The sequence below is a fragment of the Mirounga angustirostris genome, unplaced genomic scaffold (assembly GCF_029215605.1).
Source record: "Mirounga angustirostris isolate CCGP_5_RB_7025 unplaced genomic scaffold, mMirAng1.0.hap1 SCAF_6, whole genome shotgun sequence".
NCBI classification, from domain to species: domain Eukaryota; kingdom Metazoa; phylum Chordata; class Mammalia; order Carnivora; family Phocidae; genus Mirounga; species Mirounga angustirostris.
The window spans coordinates 115,126,857-115,153,477 of NW_026991714.1; the positions used below are offsets into that span (position 1 = coordinate 115,126,857).

The window sequence follows — 26,621 nt, forward strand, 5'->3', positions numbered from 1 at the left end:
TACTATGACAATAATGTCCAGATTTATCATCCCAAAGAAGCACCAGGGACAGATCATCCATTGCTTCTAGTTGTGAGCTGAACTGGGACGGTTTGCTTCTGGAGATAATGGTGGGATGAACTCTGCTCAGATGTGGACGGTACCTTCCAAGATTCCTTCAGGAAGCATTTTCAGTAGGGGGTGATGGTCTGGCAGACTCCTTTTATACTCTATGTCTATCTGGTCCCCCAGACACACAGCATAGGGTGGATTTATGCAGTTATGACCAGAATGTTGGAGAAAAAGTCTGGGTTGACTCTATAACTGTGACCTTTAAGACTAACCTGCAGCTACCAGCTCTGAAAAGCTTGTGCTCTTCTTAGTGGCATGTGTTTATTTCCATATATGATGGCCCTAAACTCCCTCTGAATTTAAGGACATGGATTTGAGGGTGATTGAAGTTCAGTTTGGTTCTGCAGAAGGCTGGGGGCTCCCTACCCTCTTGCCTCTCCCCACAATCTTCTCTCCATGTACCCCACTCTCCACCCCCACCTGTCACCCCCGGGGGCCCCACTAGCCCATATGGCTCCTCGTGCAAATGAAGAAATCACCCTCCTTTCTCAAAACACCAAAGAACCACAGTCTGCTGGAACATTGCCATGATAAAATAGGATATGCTGCCCATGATAATTATATGAATTGTGTGCCAACCATATATTCACTCTCCTAAAGGATGCTCTGGGAAGGTCCAGTGAATCCTTCCAGGTGGTATTTCTTCCTCAAAAGCTGTGTGGTTTATTCACTATCTTCGAAATTTGGCAGAGGGGAAGGGAAATGAGATGCAGGTATAGGCCAGAGAGAATGACTTCGTCTTTGTAAAGGCAGATTATTTCTGCTTCTAGAAAATCTACCTGCTCCCAATGCGGACCCTTTCCAATAAACCACAAGATGTACTCATAAGCTATCATGGGTCTTTGCGAGTGTTACTGTAGAGCTAAGCTCATGGACAAACATTTGCTTTTTGAAGCTATTGTAATGAGAGCCTTACACTGTAAAGAAATTTTCATTCTGAAGATAAGTACTGGCTGTCGCACGAATGTTAACACAGTGTTTTGTGAAGCAACGTACAGTATCCAGAATCTCGCAGTAGTCGTTATCCCATTACAAGAATTCTATGACAGGTTAAGTCACCTTAATATAAACATGAGTCTGAGATAATTAGGGAATAAGAAACTTGTAAGACCGAGTGCACATGGCTATACAGAGGAGCACAGCTCACACTCAAGGCTGTGTTTAAAATATATAATTTACCGTATATACATGATCCATTACAAAGCCAAACAATTTCTGCAGTGTGCAGTAAATAACCGCCCAGAGCACACCCACACAGAAAGTGTCCTTAACACAGGCAACAGGATGTCTCTCTTCTAGAAGGTCTCCATCTTCAGGGAGATCCTGGATGTTGCATCAGTCCACACAGGGCAACTTCAGCACAGATGTATTTGCCCCGCATCCCTGCCTGAGCCCAACCCAAACACATGAGAAATCACATGTGAAGTCGAGTTGGGAGAGGCACTTTACAACAGTAGGGTCTTTAAAACACATTTTTCCAGCTCGGCCTGCACTTCCTACTCTCCTACCCCAGTGGAACCAGGCAAAAAAACTCTGCTCACACAAGAGCGGACATTCAATCAGAGCTGGTAACCTCGGCTTACTTCCAAGAGGCCCACTTACTTCCTCCAGCGTGTCCATCGATGGCTAGCTCCCTCCCTTGCTCCTTTGGAAAACAGTGAGTAAGAACTTTCTGGGGAATATGAGTTTCTATAGCAATATAAGTTCACCGTGCTGAAGGGGGGGGGGGTGTCCTTTAGAATGGTATGCTACTCGCCCTGCATCCTTGGGTGATCACAGGTGGGGAAATGGGCACTGGCGTATTTAGAGACAGTGGACTGTTAGCTTAGACATCAAAGTTCCCCACAATCTGCCTCTGCCCTTAAACCACCAGGGTCAGTGCATCTATTTAAAACAAGAGATGCTATCTTGAGTGACCATTTGCAATAAGCAGTTCGCTCTGATTGAGGTGCCCTAGAAATGTTCTCTGACCTTTTGAAAAACCAATTAGTACATATCTACCATCTCACACTTTGGCCTATAATGGCATTTCCTCTAGCTATATACTATGAGCTTGGTATCACAAATACAGGAAGAGTAGAAGATTAAAATAAGATTTTAAAAAGATTAAAGCCCAAAGAAAGGAGAAGAAAACATGAAGAGGTTTGGCTCAGCAGAAAATCTCCTTGGGTGCTCTCAGAATCAGAGTTCACACTGCTCAGGGCTCGGACCCAGACACATCCTGTCCTGGGAGATTCGTCCAAGGGCTGTGGCCCCTACTCTTTGATGGAGAGGAGCCTCGTACCTCGTGTGTCATACCTTTCCTCGAAGGCACCTGGGACGCCGCTGGAAAAGGGCTCCTCACCACACAGAAGGCACGAGGTAAAATACAAAAATAAGGATTTTGTTTCCAAGATATCATAAATAACTGGGGTGGCAGGTATTAAATAGGACCACGGAAGAGGACGCCACGTTACAGCTTGTTCTCCTCAAAGAGGATCTGGGCGTAGACAGTGCTGGTGGGGAGGCCTTTGGCAGCCCGGTGGGGTTTGACCAGCTCCAGCTCAGCGTAGGTCAGGTTCTCCTCGGCAATCTTTGGCTAGAAGACAGAACACAACACAACTCTAGCTGACCACAAAGAGTTCCACATCATACCTTCATTCATCGGGCATGCATTTTCACTGCATTCTGAGGATCCAAGGGGGAAAAGATGGACACAAACTTTCCAAGGATAGATAAAAACCTAATTAATAATAAAGATCTCATTGTCTTCTAAAGAACACTATGCCCTGCAAAGAGACACCATCATTTATTCTTAAGTTGACATAGAACACTAACAAAAAATGATTAAACATGAGGCCATAAAATAAACTTTAATTCTGAAAATAATGTTAGCAGTTTCTCTCTTTTTTAAAAAAGATTTTATTTATTTATTTATTTATTTATTTGAGAGAGAGAGAGAGAGAGCACGAGACCGGGGAGGGGCAGAGGGAGAGAATCTTAAGCAGACTCCCCACTAAGTGTGGAGCCCAACTCAGGGCTCGATCCCATGACCCTAAGATCACGATCTAAACAGAAATCAAGAGTCAGATGCTTAACCAACTGAGCCACCCAGGTGTCCCACTAACAGTTTCTGGTCAAAAGGAAAAAATAAATAAATAAAAGATAGAGCAGAAACAAAAAATTCTAGAAATTAATAACAAAATTAGAATACCATCTATACATCGCCTTGAATGACTTAACCTGTACAAAACTAAAGCTCTGGAATATCTTGATAATGATGAAAAAGAAAATATTACTTGCTAGAAACCAAAGAATGCAGTACTCACAGAAAATTCACAGTCTTAAATATTTATATTAATAATATGAATTAAATGGATCAAGCACCCAATTAAAGAAGTTAGAAAAGAACAAAATAAGTGAAAAAAAAGTAGAAAGAAAAACCAATAAAATTAAAACCAGACTGTATGAATCAGAAAGCAGAACAATAGTAGAATTATAAAAATACCCAAAAGCTTGTGCTTGGAAAACACCATAAAACAAATAAACTGAAAAATAAATTAATCAAGATAAAATGGGAAAAAAGCCCAAATGACTAACATAGGAAATGAGGAAGGGGATATAATGTAAATAAATTTTTTTAATTAAAACAAACAAACAAAAAAAAAAACAACCTTGCTCAACTCATTGCCCCAAATTTCAAAATACAGGATAAAATGGGTAATGTTCCAAAAATATAAACATTAACTTCAGAAAATATGAATGTACTAATTATTATCAAAAAAAGAAAGAAAAGGAAAAGAAAAGAAGGGAAGGAAATACTGTCAAAGAGCTCTTTCTCAAGAATACCAGGCCCAGGCAGCTTTATAGGAAACTTTCTATGAGAAATTCCCTTAAGGAAAAGATAATTCCAGTGTAATTAACTGATCCAGAACATTAAAAGAAGAAGAAAAACTTCATGTATTTTAAAACAATCTATTAATGTAAATTTTAAATCAGATTTACTCAGAATGAGGAAGCACATTAAAAGGCAGATAACCGTGTTCCAGGAATGCAAAGATGGTTCAATGTTAGAAAAATCTACCAATACAATCCACGATAGCCATAGATGCAAACAACAATACGGTTATCTCTATAGATGCTGGAAAGGTATTTAGTAAAATTAAAAAGAAACGTTTTTGTTAAAAACAACATTTGAATGAAGGAGGCAGAGGTGTATATTTTCCTACTATGATTAAGGAACATAATTAAAATAAAGAATAATTGGTGGATTACTATGGAGTGATGTCAGCATCACACCAGCAGGAGTCATTCCTTTCTTCTCTCCCCTTCCACGTACAACTAACTGGACATCCATAACCAAAAAGAAAAACACCTCTGCACAGCATACCAGGATAGCCAAGAGATCTGACCATCTGTGCACCTAAGGTGGGCGGACGGGACTACAGAGGGAGGGTGGTGGTGGTGACGGAGCCAGCGGTGGCATGTGCTGTGATGGCAGAGAAGGTGTGGGCTGCTCCAGCAACCAGCCAGCACCACCTTTCTGGCAGAGGAGGTGGAGGGTGAGGTCAGGAGTGAGTGGTGGTCGGCCTGGCTATGTGCTACACAGCTGGAGGGACCAGTTGCTCTCTCTGAGGAGACCACAGGGATGGGGGAGAGGAAAAGAGACTGAAAGAGGACCATCCCCACTTCAGGATCCCCCTACGGAGCAGTGGGCACACCCAAAACCCCAAGCACTGAGTATACACCTTCCCTACTCACCCCTGCTCTGCCCCACCTTTTGCTTTTTTTTTTTTAAATGCATTGTGCTCCCAATCTGAGCAGCTTGTCAGATCCCTTAATAGAAGCCAAAATCTTGTGCTATAGCGCCACCTTCTGGAAAACAAAAGGAAGGCTCCTAACTACCAACCTGTTGAACAGTTAGAATCAAAGTAAACAAAACCTTGCCTACATTTTAAAAGAAGGTGTTCACTACTTCAAATGCAGTGGCAGAACCATTTCTCCTCAAACACCATGAAAAATCACAGTAATATGAAAACAATCACAGTAACGTGGTATCACAAAAATAAAATGACAATTTGCCAGCAACCAAAGACATGGAATATTATAACCTAACTGATAATTTAAAACACTTCTTGTAAAGAAGTTCAAGCCACAAGAAAACTCAAGAAGATGATGCAGTGATCTCAGCAATAAAACTAATAAACAGAAGGAATATTTTACTAAAGAGACTGAAATTCCAGAACAGGACCAAATAGAAATTCTGGAGCTGAAGAACTCAATAAATGAGACGAAGAATGCATTAGAATGTACTGGAAATACAGCATATCATATGGAAGAAAGAATTAGTGAGCTCAAGGACAGAAAAATAGAAATGATTCTGGTGGAAGAGAAGAGAGAACTGAAATGTTTAAATAGTGAAGAAACCATGTGAATCATCTGACTCTATTAGAAAAGCCAACATAAGAATAATGGGTATCCCAGAAGGAGGAGAGAGGGGAAGGGAAGAGAGCCTATTTAAAGAAATAAGAGCTGAGAACTTCCCACTCCTGGGGAAGGAATGGGATATACAAATCCACAAAGCTAATAGAACACCTTATTATCTCAATGCAAAAAGATCCTCTCCAAGACACATTATATTAAAACTGTCAAAAGTCAACAATAAAGAAAGAATTTAAAGACAGTGAAAGGGGAAAAAAAGACAGTAACCTACAAAAGTACCCCTGGTTAGGCTATCTGCAGATTTCTCAGCAGAAACTCCACAGGCCAAGAGAGAGAAGAATGACATATTAGAAGTACTAAAAGATGGGGCGCCTGGGTGGCTCAGTTGGTTAAGCAACTGCCTTCGGCTCAGGTCATGATCCTGGAGTCCCTGGATCGAGTCCCGCATCAGGCTCCCTGCTCAGCAGGGGGTCTGCTTCTCCCTCTGACCCTCCCCCCTCTCATGTGCTCTCTCTCATTCTCTCTCTCTCAGATAAATAAATAAAATCTTTAAAAAAAAAAAAAGAAGTACTAAAAGATAAAAACTGTCAGCCAAGAATACCTGGCAAAGTTATCCCTCAGAAATGAAGGAGAAATAAAGGTTTTCCCACACAAAAGCTGAGAGAGTTCACCACCACTAGACCTGCCCTACAAGAAATGTTGAAAGGAGCTCCTCAAGCTGAAATGAAAAGATGAAAGTACACAAAACTCTGATTAAGGCAATACATAGAATTAGAATATGATAACTCTTCTTTAGAACAGTTTGTTAACCTCTTAACTACAGCATGAAGGTTAAAGGAAAAGAGCATTAAAGATAACTACAGTTACTACAACTTGGTAACAAAGTCACAGTATAAAAAGAGATCATTTGGGTTTTTTTTTTTTTAAGATTTTATTTATTTATTTGACAGAGAGAGAGAGACACAGAAAGAGGGAACACAAGCAGGGGGAGTGGGAGAGGGAGAAGCGAAGCAGGCTTCCTGCTGAGCAGGGAGCCCGATGCAGGGCTCAATCCCAGGACTCTGGGATCATGACCTGAGCCAAAGGCAGAGGTCTAACGACTGAGCCACCCAGGCACCCCTAAAAAGAGATCATTTGTGACATCAAAAATATAAAAGGGGAAGAGTGAAAGAATGGAGACTTCATAGGCAAATGAAAATAAATTACTATCAGCAGCAGAAGGACTACATTATCTATGAAATGTTTTGTGTAAACCTCATGGCAACCACAAAGCAAATATCTAAAGCATAGACACAAAACATTAAAAAAGGGGGGGGGGAGGAGACTGTGCCAATAACCTTGAAAAACCACCAACTTACAAAAGTAGACAGAAACAAGGAAAAAGAAACAATGGAAAGACAAAATAACCAGAAGGCAAAAGACAAAATGGCAATAGTAAATACTTACATATCAATATTCATCCTAAATGTAAAATGGATGGAACTCACCAATCAAAAGGCACAAGTGGCTGGACAGATAAAAAATAAAACCCAACTAAATGCTGCCTACAGGAGAATCATTTCAGCTCTGAAGACACACAATAGGCTTAACATGAAAAAATGGAAGATGATATTCCAAGCAAGCAGAAATGAAAAATTAGACATAGCCAAACTTATATCAGACAAAATAGACTTCACGCCAAAAAGAGTAACCAGAGACAAAGGTCATTATATAATGATAAAGGGGTCTATACATCAAGCAGATAGAACAACTGTAAATATATATGCTCCCAACAACTAAACAATGAAATTAAGTATACATTAATTATATTAAGTAATTAATATTTAAGCATATATGTATATTATATATTAAGTCATTAATAAAAGTAGTTAAGTAATTAATAAAAGATCATAAGGGAGAAATAGACAACAATACAATAATTGTAGGGGACTTCAATACCCCACTATCAGCAATGGATGGATCATTCAGACAGAAAATCAACAAGGAAATGTTGAAATTGAAACATACTTTAGAACAAATGGACTTAACAGACATACACAGAACATTCCATCCAGCAGAATACACATTTTCTCAAGTGCACCTGGAACATTCTCCAGGACAGATCATGTTAGTCCACAAAACTAATCTTAGGAAATTTAAGAAGACTGAAATCATAACAACCAACTTCTCTGACCACATGGTATAAAACTAGAAATCAACAAGAGGAAAGTGAGAAGATCTAAAAATATGTGGAAATAAACAACACATTTCTAAGCAACCACTGGATCACAGAAGAAATCAAAAGGGAAATAAAAAATTATCTCAAAGCAAATGAAGATGAAAACATAACATCAAATACTGTGGGATATATCAAAAGCAGTTCTGAGAGGAATGTTTACAACAATAAGTACATATATTAAGAAACTAGGAAGATCTCAAACAACCTAATTTTACATCATAAGGAACTACAAAAAGAAAACAAACTAAGCCCAAAGTTAACAGAAAGAAGAAAAAGTAAGGATCAGAGTGGAAATAAATGAAATAGAAACCAGAAAAATAATAGAAAGGATCAGTGAAACTAACAGACAGTTCTTTGAAAAGATAAACAACATTGACAAACCTTAAGCTAGACTAATTAAAGAAAAATAGAGAAAAATCAAATTAAAAAAATTAGAAATGAAAGAGAAGACCTTAGAACAGATACTACAGAAATACACAGAATCGTGAGACTACTATGAACAATTATATGCCAACAAATTACATAATTGAGAAGAAATGTTTACATTTCTAGAAACACACAACCTAAGAAGACTGAATTGGGAAGAAATAGAAAAGCTAAAGAGTAGCTTTAGCTAACTGTAAAGAAATTGAATCAGTAATAAAAAACTCCCAACACAAAAAACTTCAAGACCAGACAGCTTCATTGGAAAATTCTACCAAACATGCAAAGAACAATTAATACCAATCCTTTTCAAACTCCTCTAAAGTATCAAGGAGGAGGGAATGCTTCCAAACTCGTTTTATGAGGCCATCATCACTTTAATACAAAAACCAGACAGGGGTACCACAAGAAAAGAAAACTGTAGACCAATATCCCTGATGAATATAGATGCAAAAATTCTCAAAACAACATTAGCAAATCAAATTCATGAACATATTAAAAGGATTATACACCATGACCAAGTGGGATTTATCCCTGAGATGCAGGATGATTCAACATACACAAGTCAATAAATGTAATTCACCACATCAATAAAATGAAAGCTAAAAATCACATGATCATCTCAATAGATATAGAAGAAACATCTGGCAAAACACAACATCTTTTCATGATAAAAACCTTTAACAGACTAGATATAGAAGTAACATACAAAAGGCCATATATGACAAGCCTACAGCTAACATTTTACTTAATGAAGAGAAACTGAAAGTGTTTTCCCCAAGATCAGGAACAAGGCAAGAATACCCACTCTCACCACTCCTATTCAATATAATACTGGAAGTCCCAGCTAGAGCAATTAAGCAAGACAAAGAAATAAAAGGCGTTCAAATCAGAAAGGAAGAAGTAAAATTGTTATTGTTTGCTGATGATATGATCCCTACATATAGAAAATCCCAAAGATTTAGTAAAAAACCTATTTTGGTAAAGTGGCAGGATACAAAACCAACATAGAGAAATTAACTACACTCCCTTACACTAAAGACGAAGCACCTGAAAAACAAATAAGGAAAATGAACCCATTCATAATGGCATCAAAAAAATACTTAGGAATAAACTTAATCAAGGAAGTGAAAGATCTGTACAATGAAAACTACAAAACTTTGCTGAAAGAAATTGAAGAAGACACAAACAAATAGAAAGATATTCCATGTTCATGGATTGGAAGAATTAATATTGCTAAGATGGCCATACTACCCAAGGCCACCTACAGATCCAACATAATGCCCATCAAAATACCAAAGGCATTCTTCACAGAAATAAAAGAAACAATCCCAAAATTTGTGTGGAACCACAAAAGACCCTAAATAGCCAAAGCAATCTTGAGAAAAAAGAACAAAGCCAGTGATATTATGCTTCCAGATTTCAAACTACAGTACAAAGCCATAGTAATAAAAACACTATGGTACTGGCACAAATATAGACACATCAGACAACTGAAAAACCCTAGCATATATGGTCAACTAGTATTTGACAAGGGAGCCAAAAACACCCAATAGTGAAAGGATAGTCTCTTCAACAAATGGTGCTGGGAAAATTGGAGAAACACATGCAGAATAATGAAATCGGACCACTTCTCACATCACTCACAACAATTAACTTGAAATGGATCAAAGACTTAAACAAAAGATCTGATACCATAGAAGCCCTAGAAGAAAACATGTGGAAGAAGCTCATTGATACTGGTCTTGGAAATAATTTTTTTGGAAATAACACCAAAGGCACAAACAACAAAAGAAAAACATTAACAAATGGTACTAAATAAAACTGAAAGGCTCCTACAGAGCAAAAGAAACAACAAAATGAAAAGACAACCTATAGAAAGGGAGAACTTTTTTCGAACTCTATTAATGGATAAGGGGTTGAAATCATCAAATAACATCCAAAATATATAAAGAATTCCATCAACTCAATAACAACAACAACAACAAAATCCAATTTAAAAATGGGCAAAAGAATTAGACATTTCTCCAAAGAGGACATCAAAATGGCCAACAGACACATGAAAAGATGCTCAACATCAGTCATCATCAGGGACATGCAAATTAAAACCACAATAAGGTATCACCTCACACCTGTCAGAATGGCTATCATCAAGAAGACAAGAGACCACATGAGTTGGTAAGGATGTGGTAAAAAGGGAACCCTTAAACATTGTTGGAAAGAATGTAAATTGGTCCAACCATTATAGAAACAATATGGAGGTTCCTCAAAAAATTAAAAATAGATTATCCAGCAATTCCATTTCTGGGTGTATCCCCAAAGAAAACAAAAAACAGGATTTCAATGTGATGTATGCAACCCCATTTTATTGCAGCATGATTCACAAAGCCAAGATATGGAAACAACGCAAATGCCCATCAATGGATGAATGGATAAAAAAGATATGCTACATATATACAATGGAATATTATTCAGCCATGAAAAAGGAAGACATTCTCCCATTTGTGACAACACGGATGGACCTTGAGCACATTATGCTAAAGTGAGACAGAGAAAGACAAGTACTGTATGATATTACTTATTACTTATATGTGGAATCTCAAAAAGTTAAACCTATAAAAAGCAGAGAGTAAAATGGTGGTTATCCGGGGACTGAGAGGAGTCAAATAAAAGTGATGGTGCATAAGGGTACAAACTTGTAACGAGCAGTAATAAGGCACTGAGATCTAATGCACAAGATAATGCATGTAGACAATAATATTGCACTATAATTATGTACATGTGTATGTATAATTATGTAATGTGATAAACATTGCTACATTGGCAATCATATTACAATATATAAATGTATCAAAATAGCACATGTATACCTTAAACTTATACAATGTTACACATCAAACTTATTCAATAATAAATAAATAAGCAATAAGTGCTTATTTATTTATTAAATAAATATAAATATATTTATATAAATATGTAAATATAAATATATTTATTAAATAATTATAAATTATAAATATTTTTATTAAATAGATATAAAAAGAATAACTGGTAATCCAATTCTAGTGATATTAAAGTCTAAGGCTGTAATAATTAAAATACTGTTGTACTAGAGAAAGACATGTATCATATGATCTCACTGATATGATGAGGAATTCTTAATTGCAGGAAACAAACTGAGGGTTGCTGGAGTGGGGGGTGGGGTGGGAGGGATGGGGTGACTGGGTGATAGACACTGGGGAGGGTATGTGCTCTGGTAAGCGCTGTGAATTGTGCAAGACTGTTGAATCTCAGATCTGTACCTCTGAAACAAATAATGCAATATATGTTAAGAAAAAAAAAAAAGAAGAAGAAGAAGGTAGCGGGAGGGGAAGAATGAAGCGGGGGAAATCAGAGGGGTAGACGAACCATGAGAGATGATGGACTCTGAAAAACAAACAGGGTTCTAGAGGGGAGGGGGGTGGGAGGATGGGTTAGCCTGGTGGTGGGTATTGAGGAGGGCACATTCTGCATGGAGCACTGGGTGTTATGCACAAACAATGAATCATGGAACACTTCATCTAAAACTAATGATGTAATGTATGGAGATTAACATAAGAATTAAAAAATAAAAAAATAAAAAAAATAAAATACTGTTGTACTGGCAAAGGAATACACCTATATGTCAATGAAACTGATGAGAAAGTCTAGAAATGAACCCAGAATAATAAAACAAATTATTATTTTTCAATAAATAGTGTTAAGACACTTGGGTAGCCATTAAAAAAAAATCATATCCTTACATCATTCTTTATACCAGACAAATTCCAGATAAATTTAAATTTTAATGTGGAAAATAAATTCATAAGTGCTAGAAGAATGAGTGGGGACATTTTTAAAAATAACCTCAGTGTATAGAAGGTATTTTACAGAATAATCCAGGATCAATACAAAAAAGATATGTACATCTTCAAGCCATAGACGGCAAAATATTTCTTAAATAAAGTCAAAGGACAATTAACGAATGAAGAAGAAAATATTTGCAACTCATATCAAAAAGCCTTACAATTCAACAAAGATAATGGCCAATAATCCATTAGAATATTAACAAAGTACAACAGACAGGACCAGATAGTCACAGGAAAGGAAATTACAAAGGCTCTTACACATACAAATGAGACTCAACCTCTCGTAATAAGAGAATCATGATTTAAAATCAGACATCACTATTTGTCTTTCACGTTAACAAACATTAAAAAAGAAAGACTGCGAAAAGAAACAGAAGAAAAGGGTCCTCTTGTATGTTGTTAATGGAGGTGTTTATTGGTACAAAAGCAAAAATCTGGAAACACTTCAATGGACATCAGTGGGAGACTGATGTATTCATACAATGGGTATTGGTGCAGTCTTTAAAAAGAATGAGGGAACCATACGTGGACTGTATGTTTTACTATCACTTGGGTAAATATGTGTATATGTATTTTACATGCTTAGAAAGCCCTTGGAACCTGCTTGGGAAATCAAGCCCCTGGTACCTATTCATGGGGCCCTCTGGTGACATAACCTGGATGGCCGAAGGGAGACCCACAATTGAGTGTGTACATTTATTGATACCTTTCACATTTTCTAGTAGGCACGTGTATTTAAACAACACATTAATTAATTTTAAGTCATAATCAGAAAAATAAAAGTCAGTCGCGAATTTACAGTCATAAAAGACACCTGACTTGCATTTAAGCAACCTGCTTTTCGTTGTTTCTTGGCTTTGGTTGTGTTGTTTTGTTTTATGGTTTTTGATTTTCGTGCTTCCACCTTGGTTATCTTGCCAAGATTCAGGACAAGTAAATCATTTACATTCAATTTAAGTTTCTTAAAAAGAATGCCTAAAGCAAAAACCTCTTTTCTTTTGAAATGGAGCATCCTAATAGAGACAGGAAGCAAGAGACAAAGAGAGTTCCTAAACTCCTACAGCCAGTACGGATTGCCAATCGACCTTCACAAATTGGCCATTTTTAAATTTCAAAGGAGATTTATAGGGATGAGAGCCTCTTGCTTGTCTTTTAACATCAAGTTTTAACATTCCTTCTTAGTTGTCCAGATATTCCCAGCCAACATCTTGCCTTTCAGTTTAATTACATTTCACATTAAAATGATTCCATTTAGAAATGCCATGTGTCCTCAAATAAGCACGCAAAACCCAACTCATGTAAATTTTAGAACCCAGATTTATGAAATCATATTGTCCAGGTGTTTTATTACATTACCTTGAAATTGCATTGTTTTCTAGTGTAGATTATCTGTTTATTCTTAAGTTATTCCATTACGTTTGGATATGAAAAATAACACTAGCTTTCTCAATACAGGTCACCAGGCTGGTTGGGCTGATGTGTTGTTTTCATACATTTTTATGATGTTCCTATAGTAAACATAATTCAATAAAGCCAAAGCACACTAAATAAATAATTGCATCTAGAAAAGCAATAAAAACAAATAAAATTAGTACTTTCATAAGTGGAAAGGTACTTCAATTACTGCTACAAGCAACAACCCTCCATAAAATGTGTAGAATCATTTCCCTTATGCATATTTCTGGGATATAATAATTTGATTGAAGATATGAGGCAGCACACAGGAGGCTCCGAATTGTGAAGTGTATACAGTTTCCAACAGAAGATGCATAATATCGGTCCTTGGCACCTTTAAAGAACCTATTGTTTTTCTGGCATGCACACTTGGCTGTCACCATCAACCATGTGCTTAATTACATTTCCCGGCTTGTTTAACTGGAGATAAATTCCTAATGGCCAATGGAAGGCGGTAAATGTAGACTCCTCACCGGTTCTCACCAAGCCACCTTGTTTTCGCCCGGATGCTTTAGTGGAAGGTTCAGGGGAGAAGCAGCTTAGAGCAAATGATCGGAATCATTAATTATTGGTAAAACTATAGAACTGGCAGTAAAGCCAGGAGCCAGGAGCAGCATGTCAAGGTTAAAGTGGGTGATGCAATGGGGCACAACCTGGGTGAGGACCCTGCAGCGGGTCTTCAAGACCCCATTCCTACTCACACAGAAGTGCATGTGCACTCCAGGGTACAACCTTCAATAACCTCGAATGGGCTGTCCACACCCTTGCAAGTGCTTCAGACTGCTCTCGGGCACAAAAGAAACCCCTGGAAGCAGGATTTCCAGGCCTCGGACATTTAAGTCTTATGTTGCTGTATTCACTAGAGAGCAGGAGAAGGAAGAAACGGGAAGGAGGGGAAGTGGACCAACTGCTGGGAAGTGTGACAGGGTCCTTTAGAAAAGGCCCCAGAACTTTCCAAACACGTGAGAAGCATCTGCCCCATTTCCTCTTTCCCAGGACTGTCTGATTTTATTTTCTTTTCCCTCTCAGCCTACAGAGACCCCTGGTCAGTTTCTCTATTCCTCCAATAAGGACCTGGTATTTGTGTTCCACTGCTTGGGCTCTTGTCTGTTCTTAAACCTCTTTGTTTTATGTACCTATAATCTCAGTTTCGATACATTTCCTCCCAGCCAAGGTAGAATCCATTCTTAGTCTGGAAGGGGATTCGATAAGCAAGAGGGGATGGAGGTTCAGATACAGACATATGTTGATGCATCAAAGAAAGGCCGGAATGGAATTCTGAAAAATTCTTCTCTTGGTTGGTGGAAATGTTCATGGAGAGGAGGCAAGGAGACCGGCCCGGAGGCCATCATCCCGTGGCTGACTGCAGAGCATGGCTTCAGGGGCACTTTGGACCTGAGTTCAAATATCAGCTGTGTGACCCTTCCGCTGTCCTTAAGGATCTCATAGATGCTAGACTTGAACTCAACTGCTCACTGACCACCACTGAGCCAGATTAAATTCCCACATAGCACAACTTCCCCTCAGAAAGATTCAGAAAGCATTATCACACAGACCAGTTTTCTCATGCAGTGATGGAACCTTCTGGACTCTAGGTGTAACAAGGTCAGTATGCAATGAAATGCCAAGTCTTCCATGGCCCATCCTTCTGTTCTGCCAGTGGTGAGACACTCAACAGCAGATTACAGCCCCCAGGCTGGACCTCTTACTTCTAATTTAAGCTCTTTTTCCCCCAGTTTTAGAGTATTGATTATGGAAAGTGGATCTATGGGGAAGGATTTACTTGATATGGCTCACACTAGAGAAGTCAACCCCCAAGAATTCAGAAGTTGTGCACCTCTTGGGGACACCACACTTCAAGCTCCTATTTGGTAGTTTCTGAGTATTTCATTTCAGGATTCAAGCCAAAACTTAACATTCCTACCAGGAGAGAGAGAGGGAAAGAGAGGCTGATTGAACATTCTATGCCGACTCCTGCAAAACAACATTTTTTCATAGAGATCACAGCTGGATGTGCACGTTGAATTAAGTTGCAGGAATGAAAGAAAAATGGAATTGCAGCCACTGCAAGTTCTCCGATGTCAGAAGTTCAATTGGGTAATAGCATTATCCGAGCAAGAGATCAATAACTAGGACATGGGGATGTTCATGCTAACGTCACCTTAGAGTTAAAAAATGTGATTGCAGTTCTACCGACCTGCACTATCAGGAATCTATTTACCCAAGAGAGAATTACATATCATCGAGGGCAGACTTCCTCTTCCCCCTTCAAGATAAGTGCTCATTTTTTATTCAACAGAGGAGTACCTAGTAAAACAAATTCTCCCCTCACGACGCCCACCCACATGACTATGGCCACTGAGGAGGCAGAGGCTGTGCAGTCGGGGAGGCTCTATCTGATGGAGGGCCCTTGACCCCTCGACAGGTATCCGTAGGTCCAACCTCAGGAAAGAAAACGATGTCATGGTTCTTACTGGCCCTGTTAGAATCGACATGCCTTGGAAATGAACTTGACTTAATTTTGAGTTCCACAGGTCAGCCGACTGGCATACTCTGCTTTGGCCATGCTGTGTGTCAGGTGGTAACAGACTTTGTTGCTTTTTTTTAAGATTTTATTTATCTATTTATTTGAGGGATTGAGAGAGAGGAGGGGGAGGAGCAGAGGGAGAGAGACAAGCCGACTCTGCACAGAGGGCAGAGTCCGATGCAGAGCTCGATCCCACGACCCTGAGATCATGACCTGAGCAGAAATCAAGAGTCAGAGGCTCAACCGACTGAGCCACCCAGGCACCCCTGGCAAGAAGAGACTCTTGATTAGAGATGTCCACTGGACAGGTGGGAATAGGAAGCTAAGCGGTGAAAGGGTAGAACTGGGGAATTTTCTGAGATAACTGCTGGAGCCACATGCCAGCTCTACTCACCATCTCCTTGGAGGTGAGATCACTGGTCCACTAGGACCTCTGGCTTCAGCAGCGTAAGTGCTACCAGAATCCTGACTCCGAAGTGAGGGCTGGAATTCAGCTGCACTCCCCAAATCCAGCATGCAGCTGTGACTGCTGACATGGGTGCCTCTTGATGCTCTGAGCCGGGGTCTAGAGACCAGGGCCCTTGGTCAGCACCAGCAGCACACAGGTACTCTCTCAGGCACCAAATGCCTCCTTCCTCAGTTGCTTCAGACAGCCACAAACCTTGGCATGATATCTGCCCAAATTCCTCCCCCATGCCTGGCTTTCACATGATTCTTCAGTAACTGATGGCCAATGAACCAGTGATCTCTATGACTTTGGGAGGATTAGAAAGGATCTGGAACTCAGGAGAGAAGTTTTGGATGGGGATTAAGATTTCAAAGTTGTATCCAGGTTTTTGGCACTGTGGATTGGATGAAGTCACTTGGAACTCTTGAGCAGAGCAAATTCGCATCATGCTCTTGACTCTGGAGAATTCAAAGGATGTTTAGCAAAGCACATTCCCAGAATGAATATGACATGACGGAAAGTCACATGCCCCTGGTTAATTGCTCTGAGGACACACAGAGGTGACCAGCTATAGAACGTGTTAAAGCCATGCACAGAAAAGGCCCAAGGTTTTACAAGTCATCAGACAGATGGAGGTCTCTAGATTTCACCAGTGTATGTTTGGAAGCTAAAATGTGATTATAGATAAAGCTCTTGGGGAGGGTCCTGACACATGAAACTTTTCATAGTGGCACAGTGATAGCGGTGATTAGCTCCATGATCTAATACAGACACTCATTTTCTCTTCCCCATGGACCATAGATGTATGTTTTCCCAGCTTCCTTCCAAAAGTACTTTTACTGGCAATATTATTCAAAAGAATATTTATGTTTAGAAAGAGAGGGTGTTTGGTTATCTCCTTCTTTGTAGGAGTCCACTCTGAGAATCTTCAATTTGGAACCCTCAGTCTTCCAATCCACTGCAATCTTTAACACTCTGATTCATCGAATGTCTGGGGCTCAAGGATCTATCTAGTGGTACTTAAGAGCATCGATTCTCAGAGACAGAAAGACTGCCATTTACCAGCTCTGTGACCTTGGGCAAGTTCTGTAGCTTCTCTGTGCCTCCATTTCCTCATCTGTAAAGTGAGACTCATAATAGTACCTATCCCACAGGGTTATTTTGAGGATTAAATGCATTAATACGTGTAATGTACTTAGAAAATTACCTTGTGGGTAAATAGTAAATACTATACAAGTGCTCACTTATTATTATTACTATAATTTTTATTATAGAGTACAGAGAAGTGTTGTTTTGAAAATTGGTCCCTTTGAAATACTTAGAGGCAGAGAGAAGAAGACACTCAGAGATCATTTGGAAAACACCACCTGCCAGATTCTGATGGATGCCACTGGACCTCAGGCCAGTGCCAAATAAATCCAGTGATATATATAAATATAAATCTGTATGTATTTTTTTCATAGTGGTAAAGTTAATCCTTCTAAAAAGATAAGTCAAACCACTCACTGCTGTGCACAAAATTCTCCAATGGTTTCTTATTACACTTAGAATAAAATCTAGAGTCCCTATCAGGACACCGATCTTTCATGATTTTGTCCCAGGAGTCCTCTGGCCTCCGTTCACACCACACACCCCCCTTGCTGACCAATGCTCAGGCCAAACTGGCCTCCTGGTGTATGTCAGACACACGGGCACAGTTCTCCTTGTCCAGAGCCCACCTCAGGGCCTTTGCCCAGGCTGTGCTCTCTGCCTGGAATGTTCTTCCCCCAGATAGCAATGTGGCTTGCTCCCTTACTTTACTGGGCCTTTGCTCCAAGGAGGCTCCTCCCCATCAAACACAGTCCCTCCCTGGCTAATATGCTCTGCAGAGGATGTATCACTCCTTGGAATTATAAAGTCCTGTTCATTGGCCTTCTCCCACCAGAATGTAATCACAGCACCTAACACATGGTATATCAGCGTACCGACAACGCTACGCAGAAAGTGCTCTTATCATCACCCTCATTTTACAAAGGTAGAAACAGAGGCGCAGAAATGGCAGGCTTGGGGTCAACAGCTCGTAAGTGGGGAGCTGGGACTAGAGCTAGCCTCGAACCACACCGCTCAGCTCTGCAGAAGCACGGACTCGGTCAAACCTTCACGGCTGCATCTCACAGTGTGCTGGGAAACGGTGAGCAACTAGTTCTCCAAGAGAAACGTTCTGCTTTACAGCACTGGCTGATTTACACCTGTAAACTTCATGACGCCAGAGATCTGTTCTCTCTCGTGGATGGAAGTGGGCGGGCGCACGCCACTGGTTGTGACCTAGCTTCCGGCAAGGCGCCCGGTTCAAGTGCTACCTTGGCATGTAGGGGATAGTCAATGCACATTCTTACATGATCGACTGAATGAGTTTAAGACAAAATGAAAGAAAACCAGTCTGACACTGCATTAAAAACCCTCCTTTTGGGTGCCTGGGTGGCTCAGTTGGTTAAGCGACTGCCTTCAGCTCAGGTCATGATCCTGGAGTCCCAGGATCGAGTCCCACATTGGGTTTCCTGCTCAGCAAGGAGTCTGCTTCTCCCTCTGATCCTCCCCCATCTCATGCTCTCTCTCTCTGTCTCATTCTCTCTCTCAAATAAATAAATAAAATCTCAAAAAAACCCCAAACAAACCCTCCTTTGAATATCCTGGGCCTCAGGAATACAGCGAGGGGATGCTCTTGGAAATCGCAAGCAGAACCATGGGACTTTTTTCTCTTTTGGCCTATCTAGGGTTTCCATGAGGACTTTCTACCGAGAAGAAGGATACTTAGGTTCCACTCCTTGGAATCACATAAATCTGCATATGGCTTTCAACTTCATAGGTTAAAATATAGACATATGATGATATCAGATAAATAGATAGACAGACAGATGAAAGGAATGATGATACCATGACACCTGCCAGTTATTAAAAGAATGGGATGGATCTGTATATACTGACATAGAAATATGAGCCTGATATATTGTTAGTGAGAAAACACTTCAATGTATAATCATTTTGTTTAAGATCATTCTCAATTTTAGGGAAGGTGGCACACATTAATTATTTGTCACAATCTGTAGCCATGACCTACACTGATTGTGGGGTGACCGCGTACACACTTTGGGAATATAGAGAGAGATGGATATAAGTTTGTGAATACACAGAAAACTGCTTAAAGAATATATGCCAAATAGGAATTAGGCAACTGCAGAGAAATGAGCCTATGGAAGGAATTTCACTTTCTAATCTTAACAAATGGATATTCTGAACTGCCAGCCCCACTCTCGCCCCATTTAGAATCACCATTGCAACTTTCATCATATAAGATCCCATCCAGTGAGGTCAAGGCAGAAAACGCTCCAAGATTTGGTGGACTAGAACTTTACTGAGTGCTCTCAATGAGGAGCAGCGGAGCCCGGAGCCCAGTGGGGAGGAACAGGGACCCAAGGCCAAGCGCCCGACAGTGCACGTCCGTCCTTACCTCCCTGTGGCTCCCTGCCTCATCTGGGAGACAGAGCCAATAGCAATGCTCATGTCAGGCTGTCCCCGCGTTCCTAGGGACAAGCACGGGGATACCGGCTGCGTGGGGAAGTGCCACGGAAGTGAAGGGCATGTGTCACCACCACCACCACCATCACCATCACTAGGTCATGGACACGATGTACGGGGCACAAACCAAGTGGTAAGACCAGACATAAAATAACAGCGGGTCTGTGGCTCATTTGCTGAATCCATACGTAACGTGAGCAATGGGCACACATGACCGAATTCGTAGCTTGCCATCTTCATCTTTCTATGCGTGCTCTAGTCATACATTCACGAGGCTGTGTCTTACCGCCTTTTGGACATCACATGTGCTTGCTGGAATGTATAAATTCAGCTTTTGCGAGTTATAATAGTAAGTTAGAATTAAATCTGGCTAGGGGCATAAAATCCCTTCAATGTTCCATTAGCTTGTCATGAACTCAGGATTTCCCATCACGATTTCCTTCTGGATATTTTTTTTTTAAGATTTTTTATTTATTTATTTGAGAGAGAGAATGAGATAGAGCCTGAGAAGGGGGAGGGTCAGAGGGAGAAGCAGACTCCCCGCTGAGCAGGGAGCCCGATGCGGGACTCAATCCCGGGACTCCGGGATCATGACCTGAGCCGAAGGCAGTCGCTTAACCAACTGAGCCACCCAGGCGCCCTCCTTCTGGATATTTTGAATACTTAGCTTGATGTCACAGATACAGTGACAACTTTTTTTTCTTTTCTTTTTTTTTTCCCAAAATGGCACTTTTTTCTAGTATTCTCTATCTGAGATTGAAAAAGTCTTTTAATAACAATTCTGAAATGTTCTGCACTGAAAACAGTGAGGTTTTAAATGAAATCAGCTTTTTCTATTAAAAAAAAAATCAAATGTGAGCACAAATGATATTGTTCCATGAGATTACAAAAATAAAATAGAGTAAAAAAGTCAAAAAAAAAAAAAAATTCCCAGCAGTGCAATGATCCCAAAACGAAGTGCCCAATAAAAGCAGCAAATCAGCTGAGCTGAGCTGAGCTGAGCTGGGAAACAAGCTACCGTTCTGAAGGGACATTCCCTGCAGACCCACAGGGTGGGCCTTCCCAGAGGGGGCCTCTCCAGGACGTCCAGAAGAAGGATGGGCCTGTGCCACCCAGTGGGGTCACTCATGGGGCTGGACCTGCAGGACCTCTAGGCCCCCCTCCGGCCTTGGACCTGCAGGACCTCTAGGCCTCCCTCCGGCCTCGGCCAACCTCTGGCCCAGCTTCTCTCTCCACCACCTGCTCCCGTCCGTCGGGAGATTCTAAGGCTCATGCTCTTGTCCCCACAGCTTCTTGCACACTGCCTGCCGGCACTCAATAAATGCGCGAGGAATGAATGGGGATGTGGAAGATTGCAACGTGATATGACCTGCATCAACAATGCAATAAACAGGGGCCCGCAGTCCTGAGGTGGTCAGTCCCGAGGCACCTTCCTCCTCAAAGCACAGGGTCACATTATCCTCCTAGAACGGGGTGAGGCAGACTCTTCCTGCAGCAATCCTGGGGTAGGATCCCCACCGTCTCCCAAAAGGGGGTTCCTCACGAGTGCCTAGGTGCTACTAGTCTTCCTGGAGAGTAAGAGCTTCACTTGACCCATCGTGAAAAAAATCAGAGCCTCCAGCAATCTCCACTGGCCTCTGACACAGCTGAGAAGCATCCAACCTGGTGGCTGTCTGTGGTCAGCCCCAGGCAGCAGAGGGCCTGGGAGGTGACAGCCCTGTGACAGAGTTAACAGTCCCTAACACGAGACTAATCGGATTCCACCTCCACTTGGGGCAGGGGTGGGGGGCCTCACCTCCCTGACGACTGCATCACGCTTATCACAGGCCCCGCCGCCTGCTCTCTCCGGACTGGAGGAAATCCATGAAACCAAATGACTTCTGTTTCCCCTCCTCTCATCCCTTCTGAAGCTCAGCATCTATTCTTCCCTCCAGTCAACATACATAACTCCCCGTGACAATAATGGGATATGCATGTGTACCGAGGGGAGCATAGAATTTTTATCTCCTCAAAAATGGTACTAGCGTGGTGCCAGCAAAGTTTTTGTTTTTTTCCCAAGGCTTTTACTTGGGGCGATATATTGTACATGTGGTTGTGGGGTTTTTTCTTCTTTTTAATTTTAAATCTAGATTATGAACATATTTTATGCAGGTTAATATATCCTTTTCATGTAAAATTTAACTGAAACCAGTTCTAGCCCATTAACGACAACAAGAGAAATTCTCCGGCTTATTATAAACATCCTTCAAGAAACCTGAAATGCGTGTCCTCTGGAAATAATTTTGCTGGGATTTGGGTTATTATTAAAATCCTCTCAGAATTCTATCACCAGTGCCTAATGCGCCTCCCAACCCTGCACTGCTACGGATCAGAGAGAAACTCTTCTGGTCTTGGCAGGATATTCTCGATAGTGAAACGGGGCCGGGAAAGGGGGCTTCTTTCCTGAGACCAGGAACACGCCGGACAAGGCGAGGCATCTGGGTCCTGGGCTGACCACGCAGTGGAAAGCCGTTCCCAAGACAGGTTCCCTCTCAGCTCTGATGGAATGAACCACATCCTTTATGTCCACTCGGAGTGCTCTGATCTGTCAGATTCCACGAGAGGAGGCAGGTGTACTGCAGATAGTAAGCTCGAGGGAATCCCAGGCGGGCAAGTCTTGGTCACACACTCCCTACATGTCAGAACTCTCTATCTGTGAGAGGCCCTAGGAGATCACAGGGCAGAGCTACCCCCAGCTGACACAGGGATAAGCTGTCCAGGAAAGGTCCTCAGGAATGAAGGAAACTCACCATACCCTTTAGAAGCAGATTCTCGTGTTTAATTTTCTCGTTGTTGATAAATAAGAAAACTCACCATTCTCCCCTGTGGGCTGAACTTTTTACAAAATGTAAAATCAGTCTTCTCCAGATGTGACAGACTCCATCTTGTCGGCGGTGACCCAACCAGAGCTGGCTACTGAGTTAGATAGTTATTCAGAGCCACACTCTCAAACTTTCATGTTCGTCAGATACATCTGGGATCTTGTTGAATTGCGATTCTCATTCAGTAGGTCTAGGGTGGGATGTGAGCTTTTACTTTTCCAACAACTCCCAGGCGATGCCCAGGCTGCTAGTCCATGGACTGCACTTTGAGCAGTGAAGACTCAGAGCTCCAATCACAGATCTCTGTCCTCAATCGTTCATTCACTCCACACTTACTCTACAAGTTCCAGCTCGTCTACTGGGGACACAGTGATGAGGAGGACAAGTCCTTGATGTTTTCAAAACCAGTGCTAATTTAAAACTTCCATGCATCCAAGGACACAATCAAGAGGGAAAAGGGAACCTACAGAATGCGTGAAAATATTTGCAAATTATATATCTGATAAGAGGTTAATATCTAGAATATATAAAGACCTTCTACAACTCAACAACAACAACAAAAAAACAACCTGATTTAAAAAAACAGGGGAAAGACTTGAACAGACATTTCTCCAAAGAAGATATACAAATGGCCAACAAGAACATAAAAAGATGTTCGACATCACTAACCGTTAGGGAAGTGCAAATTAAAACCATGATGAGATGCCATGTCACACCCATTAAGATGGTTACTATCAAAAACACCAGAAGATAGCAGTGTTGGCAAGGATGTAGAGAAACTGAATCCTTCTGCACTGTTGGTGGGAATGTAAAATGGCATAGCTGCTGTGGAAAACCGTAGAGCAGTTCCTCAAAAAATTAAAAATAGAACTACCGTATGACTCAGCAATTCCACTTCTAGGTATATATCCAAAAGAACCGAAATCAAGAACTCAAAAACATATTTATACATCCACGTTCACAGCAGCATTATTCATAATAGCCAACATGTAGAAGCCACTAAAGTGTCTATGGACAGATGAATGGATAAGCAAACTATGGTATATACATTCAAGGAAATATTATTCAGCCTTACCAGAAAAAAAAAAAAAGAAATTCTGACACATGTTGCAACATGGATGGTCCTTGACAATGTTATGCTAAGTGAAATCAGCCAATCACAAAAAGAGAAATACTATGTGATTCCACTTGCACAAAGTACCTAGAGTCGTCAAATTTATAAAGACAGAGAGTAGAAGGGTGGGCTTCAGGGGCAAGGAGGGGGGAGTGTTATTTAACGAGTACAGAGCTTTGCAAGATGAAAAGAGTTCTGGAGATGGTTTGTACAGCAATGTAAAGGTACTTAACACTACTGAACCATACACTTAAAAATGGTTAAGATAAATTTTTTTTTTAAAGATTTTTTTTAGGGGCGTCTGGGTGGCTCAGTTGGTTAAGTGACTGCCTTCGGCTCAGGTCATGATCCTGGAGTCCCAGGATCGAGTCCCGCATCGGGCTCCCTGCTCGGCGGGGAGTCTGCTTCTCCCTCTGACCCTCCTCCCTCTCATGCTCTCTGTCTCTCATTCTCTCTGTCTCAAATAAATAAATAAAATCTTCAAAAAAAAAAATTAAAAAAAAAAAGATTTTTTTAAATTTCTTTATTTGACAGAGAGATAGCACAAGTAGGCAGAGTGGCAGGCAGAGGGAAAGGGAGAAGCAGGCTCTCTGCTGAGCAGGGAGCCCCATGCGGGGCTCGATCCCAGGACCCTGGGATCATGACCTGAGCCGAAGGCAGCCGCTTAACCGACTGAGCCACCCAGCGCCCCAGCTAAGATAAATTTTATGTCATGTGCATTTTAGCACAATTTAAAAAAACAGCCCCTCCCGTCTCTAGTATCTAAGCTGTCTATAATGTAGAGCCTTTGTAGTCTAAGAAATGTAGAAGTCACTCTGTAAAAAGGAACCACATGGTGCTAGGGGAGGAGAAAGTCAAATCGGGCAGCTAAACATGACTTCAGTGTGGTGTGGGAAGTGCTAAAATACAGGTCTGGATGGGACAGCCATTCCTGGAGGCAGGGGCATCCCGGGGGGAGCAGGGCCGGGGGCAGGTGATGAGTCCTGTGTGTGCTGTGGTGAATTTGGGGGGCAGGGGGAGCCTCCAAGGGAATGTACCATAAACAGCCAGGAGGCCCAGTCTGGAATCGCCATGAAGACCCAAGTGAGGGAACGGACGGGCTGCCACATCTGTGGCAGTGGTGACTCTCCCAGGCAATCTGCTCAAGAAGAAGAGCACCCCAGAGACAGCCAACATCCAGACAGGTGGAGGAGGAGAAGCAGCCTAAGCATCTGGGGAAGGGCCACGGCCAGGAAGCAAAGCAGTCAGCTGGGGTGGTGGCAGACGACCCACGTTTACCTCCAGGAACAAGGACGCTGATGCCTGGAAGGGTCAGAAATAACAGGTCACTGAAAAGTGCCATGCGGGTGGGTGATGGGGAGCTCCCTGACATGAAGGAGCATAACTGATGCCCAGAGAACTAGACTGGGGATAAGTGGGGCTCAAGGGGCAGAAGGGCTCCATAAGAAGCTCGTGAGAGAGCCACGAGGTAAGTGGTGCAGGACAGAGCCTATGGGGCCACCGGGGTATCGGGGCCAGCGGGAGACAGCCCGCACTCGTGCCGCTCACAGGAAGCTGCGCTTCATCCTGGAAGCAAGGGGGAGCCTGGAGAGTATTTTAAACAGGGAAATGACATGGTTGGAGTTGTGTGTGGGAACAATCTCTAGGCAGCAATGTGGAGGATGGATCTGAGCGGGACAGACAGGATACAAGAGACCTGCAGGGAAACTTGTGATAATGAAGCCCGTGATGTGCCTCATTTCTCGGTGTCTTCAGTCTTTTGCTCACAAGAGATCATCTCCTCCTCAGAGAAGAGAGGTGGCCCGAGCCTTCCAGCTCCTGAGTACTACACCCAAGTGTCTTCGTTACTGATGTGCAGGGGTGAGGCCCTGAGCGGTCCTCAGCGAGGACTGCATCCTCTTCTTTTTTGGTTCGTTCTGGGGTGCTGACTACCCTCCTCTCAAATCCATACTTCCTGTGGCTATTCGTGAAGCACTGAGCTCTTGCCTCCACATCACAGAAACTGTTTCCTCTTCTTCCTCTTGGCCTCCAAATCAATAACTGACCCGGTGCAATAAAAATCAATCAAAAGTACTTCTGGCTTTCTCTGTTTCTTCGGAAACCAGGAAGCCGGGACAGCTTTTCCTGGAAGTTATCTGCATTCGCTCAGTGAGTACTGGGGGGCTCTGCTGCAGGGCTGCTTAACCAGGGGGAGGAGGCGGGGGTTCGCCGAAGGTTTCAGGGGTCTTGAGCCAGTGGCAATCCCTCTCCCCTAACTGAAAGGAAAACGACACATTTTTGAGGGTTGTGAAAGTACTCCCTTGCCCCCAAAAGGAGGAAGAATCTCTGATGTAGGAACAATGCCTCACTCTCGGCGTTTAGGGTTATGAGACAAACCGATCACATCGTCAGTCAGAGAGACGCTGCGTGATCACGCACGGCTCACTCGTGGACGAGGTCACCTTGAAAGCAGGCCACTGTGTTTGTTTTGTTAAAAAAGAGGAGGGTCAGTTTTGGTATCTTGATTATAAAATGCCTAAAATGCCTTTCTCATCTCTTTGTTTCCTTCATGAATCCTATCTTTTAAACTTTCCAACCACTATCAGGCATCCATACTGCCCA

The 26,621-nt window shown here is 41.7% G+C and overlaps 1 protein-coding gene across 3 annotated transcripts in view; it reads right to left on the reverse strand.

The window, feature by feature from the left end:
• Positions 1-527: 527 nt before the first annotated feature.
• VSTM4 (V-set and transmembrane domain containing 4) overlaps positions 528-26,621 on the reverse strand; it is a 102,811-nt gene continuing 76,717 nt past the window's right edge. Inside the window, exon 8 of one of the 3 annotated variants that reach the window (XM_045878282.3) lies at positions 528-2,689. In XM_045878282.3, coding sequence (XP_045734238.1) covers positions 2,564-2,689 — 126 coding nt within the window. In that variant the 3' untranslated portion in view covers positions 528-2,563. Of the gene's footprint in view, positions 2,690-24,698; positions 25,323-26,621 lie in introns of those variants that run through there. The other 2 variants (XM_045878284.3, XM_064594941.1) reach the window with 2 other exon arrangements.